At 35.2% G+C, this 10,514-nt stretch overlaps 1 protein-coding gene across 1 annotated transcript in view; it reads right to left on the bottom strand.

Moving 5' to 3' along the window:
* Positions 1 to 1,184, bottom strand: part of LOC111397903 (UDP-glycosyltransferase 90A2-like) — a 1,991-nt gene extending 807 nt beyond the window's left edge. Inside the window, exon 1 of the mRNA XM_023024866.1 lies at positions 6 to 1,184. Within this exon, the coding sequence (XP_022880634.1) occupies positions 6 to 1,090 (1,085 nt within the window). The 5' untranslated portion in view covers positions 1,091 to 1,184. The remainder of the gene's footprint in view (positions 1 to 5) is intronic.
* Positions 1,185 to 10,514: the final 9,330 nt, after the last annotated feature.

Genomic DNA, 10,514 nt, shown 5'->3' with positions numbered 1-10,514 from the left:
CCAACACCGAGTTCCAGCCGCAGTGGCTCAGAAATCCCTGAACGATTTCGTGTTCAAGAATATGTTTCTGATCAACCCATTCTCTTACTACCATTCCTCTTTCCTTTATCCTGTCTTCAAATTCATAGCCTAATTCTATTCCACTCTTTCTCACCACCCACAAGAAGCTTACATTCGATTCTTCAAGGCCACGAGCAATTTCGGTTAACTGCGTTGACGATATTTCTGCTTGGGACCCGAATGCAACGTAGAGAACTGGATTTCCCTGTGCAAGTTTTTGGTCCAGCCATTGAATCCATCTACGTTCCTGGTGCAATACAGGCTCTATAATTGGTAGTCGGGTCAAGCAAAAGGGTCCAACACAGAATGCTTTGGGTTTAGACTCGCGGTTGCAATAATCTACATACAGTGGCTCGAGCTCGTAGAAACTGTTAACCAGAAGGCCGTAACTATTGGACATGGCTATAACCGACTCAATAACGAAGTCGAATAGAGGACCTGAAGGCTCCCGTTTATTAAACGGGTCGTCAAAGTCATTCCTGGTGAGCTTGATCCATGGAAAGCTTGTGAGATTAAAGGGTTCGTCAGCGGACTCGTGCAAGGAGAGTAGCCCATTGACAGCCGCATCTCGGCTGAGTGCACTGGCGTAGTTGCTCGTACCAAAGAATCCCAGCCGTGGAATGCCTAATTTCGTGGCAGATTCCACCGTCCAATGGAGGAACTGATCCGATACGATACAGGTGACATAAGGAAGTGTTTGCAGAGTCTTTTCAAAGTATGGTTGCATGAGTTTTGTGGCTCTGGCAAAAGGTAAGAATAGAGACATGGACGGGAGTTTGTCGGTGCTCTCAATTCCGGTTGGTATTTCAGGTATGTCTGCGGGAAATGGAAGGTCGATGATGGTAATATCATCGCCTGGGAGAGAATGAACGATGTACGGACGATTTACTGGGGTAGTGAAGAGAGTTACCTGGCAGCCGTGGTCGAGGAGTAGGCGAGATAGATGGAGAATGGGGATAGTGTGGCCTTTGGACATAAAAGGAAAGAGAACCACATGTGGTTTGGGATTGCAAGAAGAAAGAAGAGACATGTTCTTGCCTTTGTTTGGCGGAAATCTCAATAAGCTTATATATATAATCAACAAAAGTTTCAAATTAATGGAGAACCCAACGGGTTACCTTTTCATTGGTTGGGTATGGGTAATTTGCTTGATCAGGTAATACAAGTGTCAACAAAGTCCCCCGTTATGTTAGCTAAAAAAATTAATAAAAATTTATGTCTAAATTAATAATTAATTTTAATTACATATTTTATCTCACGTACAATTATTATATAGCAGTAGATATGTATTTGTCGTATCCCAAGCACCTATAATCAGGTTCTCGAGAGGCACGTCACAAAAAAGACACCACGTAATTGACACAAAAGTAAAAAAAAAAAATGGACATTGGTTTGTCAATAAGGAATAATCTATTTGTACAATAGATTTGTACAACATGCTTGACAATGATGTAGGTGTCAAAAAAGTATTCATGAGAAAGATAAAATATTTTTCAAACTGTCCAATAACAACCTGTCACGTGGTATGTTGTTAATCTTGTTGTAAAAATCATTGCACAACAAGCACGATTCTTGTCAATAATTCACTGAGAATGAAGTCAAAAATGTTTGCCCCACTAGGGAATTGCATTGAAGTATAAGCATGTTCTAGATAGATGCTCTCACAAAAATTATAATACAGCACACCGAAAGGTACGTTAATGGAAAGACTTTTCAATTATTGATTTAGTCATACTATATTGGTTAGTTCATTCAACTTGACAAGTTGAAAAATCTATGCACATTGAGACCACCATCAATGATCCATTTTCTAATGAACTCAATCTACGCAATGGTACCACTTTAGTGCAGCGGTAATCAAACCAATAAAAAGAAAAAAACGAAAGGAATTTTTGTGAGGTTTACTAAAAGCATCATAAACAGAAATAAGGCCACGTTGGTTTAAGAACCAAGAAGTCCACAGTTTAATCATCCATTTGATTCTAAGACAATAAAGAGGTTTATATAGCTCTTGACTTAAACAAAAAATGAAAGAATAAATTAGACATTAAAATATGTATAGAGACAACATCATTAGGGTCCAGACGATTCTACCACAAGTACACACATCCATTATGATGGGCTTGTGCCCCTCGACGTCTTTAAACAATTTCGGCTCCCTAATGATCTCTCTTCAAGGTTCTTAGCTTAATAGGATTCAAGCATTATAGTTCTAATGCCATCTGATAATGAAAGTCTAACAATTTCAGTAAATCTCTAATATTTGCTCATCACAGAACTCTTCGTCCTCTTGAACTCTTGAGCAAACACGACATTCCTAGTCCCATCAGGATTGCATCAACTGATACTATAAATACAACATCACTATTCATTATCTAGGTATGTTTTATATTAACCCAATTAATAGCCTTACGAATATACATCCCTTTTCCAGAACTTCACCATGGAAAGAGAGACTCAACTCTTTTGTTTCAGATTGAAAGTTCTATTCATTCTCGAGCTTTGTCTTCATTCTTTAATCTTCATGGTACAATTTTCGATAGCATCAGGTATCATAAAAATTAAAATATTAATTCCATCTCTAATTATGGAACAAATAGGAAACAAATTGGATGTCATTCAATTAAATGTTCTAAAATTCAGACCGACCAAAAAAAAAATGTTCTAAAATTCAGTAATCAACAAATGGAATGTTTAATCGTAACAAAATTCTTAAAAAGAAATTTAACATTTAAATAAAGTTAAAATTATTAAATGAAACTAAGTTAGGCATAAAATAAAGATGAATCTCAATTTCTAAATACAAGATATTACGTCAAGAAATATTACTACTAGTGAATAGAGCTTAGTTTACTGAATACTTTAGAATTTGCACACGTAATGAAGAACTAATTTTTCACCCACTTAAAATAGTGAATACATACATATGTATGTGTGTGTACATATATTGTACATACACACATACTGTTGGGAATCTATTTATACATGTACAGCGAAAAATTAAAATTATTTCGATTTCCATCGAGAATCCCTTTGTGTTTGAATAGAAATCTTGATAAAGATTGTACTTTTGAAGAATTCTACAAACCTTTTACTTTTCTTTTCGTTCCAGCAATCATGATTCGTCATTCATAACTATTCAATTGTCCAGCCTCCAACGGTGATCCACACAGATAATAAGATTGCAGTTACCAGGGTTTTCTCTCTTGTGCCAGCAAGAATAATGAAAATCATATGGACCTCAAACTCTAATTATGTATTTATATAAACCCAAACGAGCCTGGTCCGGTTCGGTCCAATATTTAATTAATCCATTTAATTAAATTCGGTCCGTGAATTAATTAATTAATCCAACGATTGTTAAATTAATTAATTGACAAATTGCAATCTTTCAATTCTCTTTTATGTGTGACCCATCAGGTTCCCAATCACGATACCTAACGATGTGAAATATTATTTTGATCTAATCAAAATTGATAAATTAAAACACCCTTTTAATTTATAGTCAATTCACACTCGCCGTCCCAGATTGACATTTAGCAATGTGTCAGGGCAATACATGTAACGGGAAATGTCATATGGTATGACAAAACTAAACTAATTCGTTTACCGTGAAACTATAATCCCTTCGTCAATATGATTCGATCAATTACGAGATATGGAAGTGTGTCAATCTCGATTATCGATAATATCTTTCACTCCACTATTAAGTCAATACAAGTCGAAAACTCCTTTTCGACTTATGAGTATACCTTGGCCAAGGATTTCATCATCGATTTAATTGAATGAAACGCAAATCATAATCTCCTACTATTTAAGAGTGACGAATCCTTTATTGGTCAATCACAACCTTCATATGATTCTTGACGTACTCGAACGATGTCGTATTAGCGGCCCTTTGCAGAGCAACGTCCAACACCGCCAAAGTATGACTGTCCTCATATAAGGTACCATGACGACCTCAAGTCAAAGGACCAATTCCACTACCGAACGTTAGAGATTAACCACTGACACTCAAATAGTTATCCATGTGGAATCTCTCGGCGGGTCTTCAATGTTTTGTTCTATAACAAAATATCCACGTGTTCATTTAAGTGTCGTCACATTTTAACTTGTGAGATCGGTTACTTATTTCACAAGTAAGAAATGTCACACGTGATGGTCCATCCGTAATAACGATATCTGTATCTCGTTATTACTTACGACCACGGACAATTTAAGATTCAATCAGATGTAATTTGTATCTCACAATCACAACTCCTTGTGATTAACAAATTACGAAGATTTGAATGTACGGACTCTATTATTTATTTAAATATCTATTAATTAAACAATAGATCTATCATTAAATTACATTAATTATATATCAAAAGTATTTATGTCCAAAATTAATTTGACCTAGAGTATAATACCTACACATACTAGTAGCAAGCATGTAACGATCCAAATTTTGTAATTTAAATCGCCACCAAACATGATATATTCTAAATACATTAAAAAAAATATTAATTCCACCAATAAAACATAACACAGTTTTATACTTATAACCCAATTAGGCATGTTTAAAATTTCTAATTAAAAATTTTATGAATTTAAAACTAAGAAATTGCTAAAATAAAAAAAAAATTCTTATTATACCGGATTATTTTTAGTGTCTCATAAGTCATAGCACCACGATAACATCGTGGCCTACCAACCAATGATCAGTTCCAACCTATGATGAGTAGGGAAAAGGATGAGTACATGAAAATACTCAGTAGGATACAAAAAATATGGTGCAATTCAGAATAAAAATTATTAAATCATGTGTAAAAATATCATACCGTCACATCATATCTTTAGAAATCGGTAAGAACTCATAACATATCATATCTAATTGATACCGGGTGGCCATTTCATATCATATCATATAATAACTTTCATTAATATAATATCTATCAACATGAAGAAAAAAATTAAATGGGACTAACAACTTACACCTCGTGATTCTACCTCGATTGATGATAAGGATTGTTGGAAAAGAAGCAAGAAATTTACTTTCCCAATCTTTAATATCAACGTGCTGCCACAGTAAACGTATCTATGTTTTTCTCTTTTATTTTCTCTCTTTAGGATAGATAATGATTACTTTTGTATTGTATTTAAAGTTGAAAGGGGAAATTAAATTTTTGGTGGGCCAAAAATGCATGATGCCGTGATGTCCCCCACAAAAGTCCCCATCCAAAAAAAAATTTAAAAAAAATAAAAATTAAAAAAAAAAAAAAAAAAAGCATGTCCTTTCCTATTCAATCTACATGTGCCAACCATTCTACAAACTCCCAAAATCAAAGCAAGAAAATAATATTAAAATCAAATTCATTGATAACTCTTATCAATTCCCAAAATCAAAGCAATTAAATATTATAAAAATAAGGCTACTTGGCTCTCCATCAACATCAAACCATTATCATCTAAAATATATCTTCATTCAAACTAGTGTACGTGTGGATTGCTTGGAAAATCAATATTAACTTAATTAATTAAAATTTAGGTAATTTTTTTACATCAATAATATGAGCATAACTCATTCGAAATAATTATTTCTCGAGTGTAATATGCACGATTAATTACAAACTATCTAACGAGCTCAATATTGATATATTTATAATTGTCATATCAAAATTTAATTATTCGACTCAAACATAAATATGAATTTAAAATCTATTTCATTTTAGTCTTCTTTTTAAAAAAAAATATAAAAATATAACATATAAAACAAATACATTTTTATGCTAATTTTATTTTTTTATTTTTTTTGGGTGTTGCAATCTACCTACCTTAAGTATTTCCGTCCTCGAAAATTACCTTAACTAATGGAAGAGTTCTAGATACTTGATTTTAAGATCATCTTTCTTCTCCCATGTTGACTCGTCCAATCCATGATTACACCATTGCACCCTGACCAGTAGAACTTCTTTGTTCCTGAATTGATGCACATTTCTATTCAAAATCATCATTAGGATTTTTTCATATGACAGGTCTTTTTGTACTTCCAAAGTTCGGTAGCTTACAACATGATTGGGATCGTAAACATATTTTCTAAGCATTGAGATATGAAATACATTATGCACTGCTGCCAGTTCAGGTAGTAAGGCAAGTCGGTAAACCACACTACCAATCCTTTCAAGAATTTCAAAAGGTCCGATGAACCGTGGACTCAACTACACTTTTTTTCCAAATCTAGCACACCCGTCATTGGAGCTACTTTTAGAAAGACTTTGTCATCCACTTGAAATTCTAAATCTTTCCTTCTACCATCAGAATAACTTTTATGTCGGTCTTGCATTGCCTTTATTCTTTCTCTAATCTTATCAACTGCCTCAACTGTTCGTTCAATAATTTCAAAACCCAAAATTCTATTCTCTCTGACCTCATCCCAATGGATAGGGGATCGGCACTTTCTACCATAAAGAGCTTCATAAGGGGGCCATACCTATAGGGGCCTGAAAATTATTTTTGTAAGCAAGCTCTACCAACGACAAGTGTGTCTCGTAACTATCGCCGAGGTCTAAAACACATGCCTTCAACATATCTTCAAGAGTTTGAATGGTTATTTCTTATTGTCTATCCGTCTGTGGATGATAAGCAGTACTAAACTTCAATTTCGTCCCCATGGCTGCCTGCAAACTTTTCCAAAATTTTGATGTAAATATAGGGTCTCTATCTGAAACAACGGTGACGGGAATTCCATGCAGTCTATCTCTCTCATATATAATTTTGCGAGCTATTCCTTACTAAAATTTACTTTGATTAGTAAAAAATGGGATAACTTTGTCAAACGAGCAACTACTACCCAAATAGCATTGTGACCCCTTGCTAACCTCGGAAAGCCTACTACAAAATCCATCGCTATGTGTTCTCATTTCCATTCTAGAATATCTAACAGGTTTTATAATCTTAATGGCCTTTGATGTTCTGCCTTGACTTGCTGGCAGATGATACATTTCTCTAAGAACAGCCCAATTTCTCTTTTCATGTTTTTTCACCAAAAGGTATCTCGGAGATCTCGATACATTTTCATACTGCCTGGATGTGCAGTATAGGGTAAAATGAGCCACTTCCAATATCTCGTTACTTATACTTTCATCTTTAAGCACATACAACCTTTCTTTAAAAGTCAACGCGCTATCCGCAGATACCTCAAATCCTATAAGTTTGTTTGTACCAACCTCAGCTTTTATCTTCTATAGAAATGAATCGTTATCCTGTGCTTCCTTGATTCGATCCCGAAGAGTAGGTCGAATCATAAATGTTCTTATTCTCATTGTAGTCTGAGTCAACGGTGTGATGATTTCTAATCTCAATTTCTCAAAGTCCTTTATCAAGTGTTCCTGCACTGTAGGTAAGACTACTAACTGTGATCCTGTCTTTCTGCTTAGTGCATATGCAACTACGTTAACCTTATCCGAATGGTAATAAATTGTACAGCTACAATCGTTCACTAATTCCAACCATCTTCTCTATTTCATATTTAGTTTTTTCTGTGTGAAGAAGTATTTAAGGCTCTTGTGGTCTGTGTAGATTTCATATCTCCCACCATAGAGATAATGACACCACATCTTTAGGGCATGAATTATCGCTGTTAGTTCCAAGTCGTGAGTCGGATGGTTCTACGTGTACTGTCTCAACTGTCTCGAAACATAAGCAATCACCTTTTCATGTTGCATCAAAATACAATCTAAGCCCTGTTTGGATGCATCGCTTTAAATTACAAACCCATTTGAACCTTCTGGTATAGTTAAAATATGAGCTGAGTAATCTTTGTTTAAGGTCCTGGAAACACTTCTCACATTTTTTTTCATCCACTAAAATTTCACACATTTTCGAGTCAAATGAGTCATTAGACCTGCTATTTTTGAGAAACTCTCAGTAAATCTCCAATAATAGTTTGCCAATCTTAAGAAACTGCAAACTTCACTTACACTGGACGGGCTAGGCCAATTAGTTACTACTTCCACTTTAACTGGGTCTACTTCAATTCCTTGGGCAGTAATTACATGATCAAGACAACCTTCCCGATCGAGCTAAAATTCGCACTTCTTGAATTTTGCATATAAATTATCCTTCCTCAAAGTATCGAGTATTATTCGAAGTTGTTCTTCATGCTGCTTCCTATCTTTGGACTACACAAGTATATCATCAATAAATATTATAACGAACTAGTCCAAATACTAATGAAACACATGGTTCATTAGGTCCATAAATACCCCTGGGGCATTGGTTAAATCGAAAGGCATGACAGTGAACTCGTAATGCCCATAACAAATCCTAAAAGCAGTTTTTGGTGTATCGCTTGCTTGATCTTTAGCTGATGATACCCCGACCTCAAGTCGATCTTCGAAAACACCGTTGTACCCTTTAACTGGTCGAATAAATATTCTATCTTGGCAGCGAGTATCTATTTTTTTATAGTTAAATTGTTCAATTCTCGATAGTCAATGCACACCTTATACTCCCATCCTTCTTCTTTAGAAAAAGTACTGGAGTGCCCCAAGGAGATACACTCGATTGAATAAAACCCTTTTTCAACAACTCATACAATTGTAACTTCAATTCTTGGAGTTCTTTCAATGCCATTCGGTACGGAGCCTTAGGTACTGGGGCCGCTCTGGGACTCAAGTCAATTGTAAATTTCACTTGTTTATCTGACAGAATGCTAGGTAGTCTTCTGGGAATACATCTGCAAAGTTTTCCACAATGTTAATATCTTTAACGATTGTATCTGTATGTTTGGAACTGTTAATATTAACTAAGAACCTTGGCGTGACTCCTTTTTCAGCATCTTCTCTACTTGTAAGGTCAACACAAGGCGAGGTAGAGCCTTGGACTTTGTTCCAAAGATCGGTCTATGAAATTACACTTCCAACCAGTCCATGCCTAAAATAACGTCGAAATCTTTCATCGATAAAAGGTATAAGTCCGCCAGTAGTACATTTCTATCAATCTCTAACTTCATAGCCCTACTCATCTGATCTATACAAAGAGTTCTTCCTGAAGGAATGCTAACCTCTAATGCATTATCTATTTTCACACATGTAATGTTAGATTTAGTGACGAATGATGTAGATATAAAAGAATTTATAGCTCCAGAGTCAAAAAGTACATAAGCAGGTACATCATATAATAACAGAATACCTATTTTGTAATTATGATGTTAGACTTAGTGATGGGGAATGAAAATTCAAAAACATGAACAAGTATGTTAAATAATAATAAAATACCTGCTATTACGTCTGAATCTTGTTCGCCTTATGCTGATTTAATGCAAAAACTCGAGCCTTCCCTTTCTTGTTTTTGTCCTGATCATCATCCTTCTTTCGCAGAGGCTCTGTACAATGTAAAGCGATATGCCCTGGCTTACCACCACGGAAACATATGTTCTTCTTGAATAAGCATTCTCCCCTATGAGGTTTATTACTCTTAGGGCATGATATAATACCTCCACTTAATCCACTGATATGAACTCCTGGGCTTGGCATTTTATTCTATCGGTTGCGTCTATCCTTGCTCTGATTATTCCATTTTCGTTTTCCTAACGACTCCTTGCTCTGATTATTCCATTTTCTTTTTCCTAATGACTCCTTGCTCTGTTGAGCATTCTGTTCAAACGTAGTCTTCTGATATGAAATAGCATGAACCCTCTCCAACGTTTCATGATATGAAGTGAAACGATGCGACATAATGATCATGCCGATTTTCGGGCGTAGTCCATTTTCAAACCTTCTGATCTTCTTGACTTTTATATCTACTAAGTGGGGAGCATACCTTGAGAGCTGTTCAAATTGTATCTCGTAATCAATAAGTGACATGTTTCCCTGCCTGAGTTGTAAAAACTCTGATTCCTTGAAGTTTCTCAAAGCTTGTGGTAAGTACTTTGCCATCACTTTTTCCTTAAATTGTTCCCAAGTCAGGTTATGTTGTTGCTCTTCAATCTTAGTGCATGAGACAGATTCACACCAGTGACCGGCTTCTCCAATTTAAAATGAATTCTGTGCATCCGTGAAAAAAATATGTCGAAAAATGCGCTTCAGACCCTAATCCACTCCTCAACGACTAGTGGGTCAGAATTTTCATTTAAAGTAGGAGGCTTGTACCTACAAAACTGCTCAACCACGAAAACAACTCCAGGGACAAATGGAGGTGTATCTTGCTGTGGCAGCGCATTTTGTGGTAGAGGTGCTTGATTCTATCTAGTCAACTCTTGCACCATTTGCAACAAGTCACGCATCAAATTTGTGTAGGTAAGTGGTGTCATTTCCTAAAATTTTTTGCATTAAGTTATTCGTCACACACCAATACTAAATCAAACATGTTATATCCATATATCATAAAATTAACGAGTCAACAAACTGCATGTCTCGAAATTTAAAAGTAGATAATTTAAATTATTTAAATTATGCAAAAAGTTCAAATAA

The sequence above is a fragment of the Olea europaea genome, chromosome 7, assembly GCF_002742605.1.
Source record: "Olea europaea var. sylvestris chromosome 7, O_europaea_v1, whole genome shotgun sequence".
NCBI lineage: Eukaryota > Viridiplantae > Streptophyta > Magnoliopsida > Lamiales > Oleaceae > Olea > Olea europaea.
This window is presented reverse-complemented; position numbering and strand designations above follow the sequence as displayed.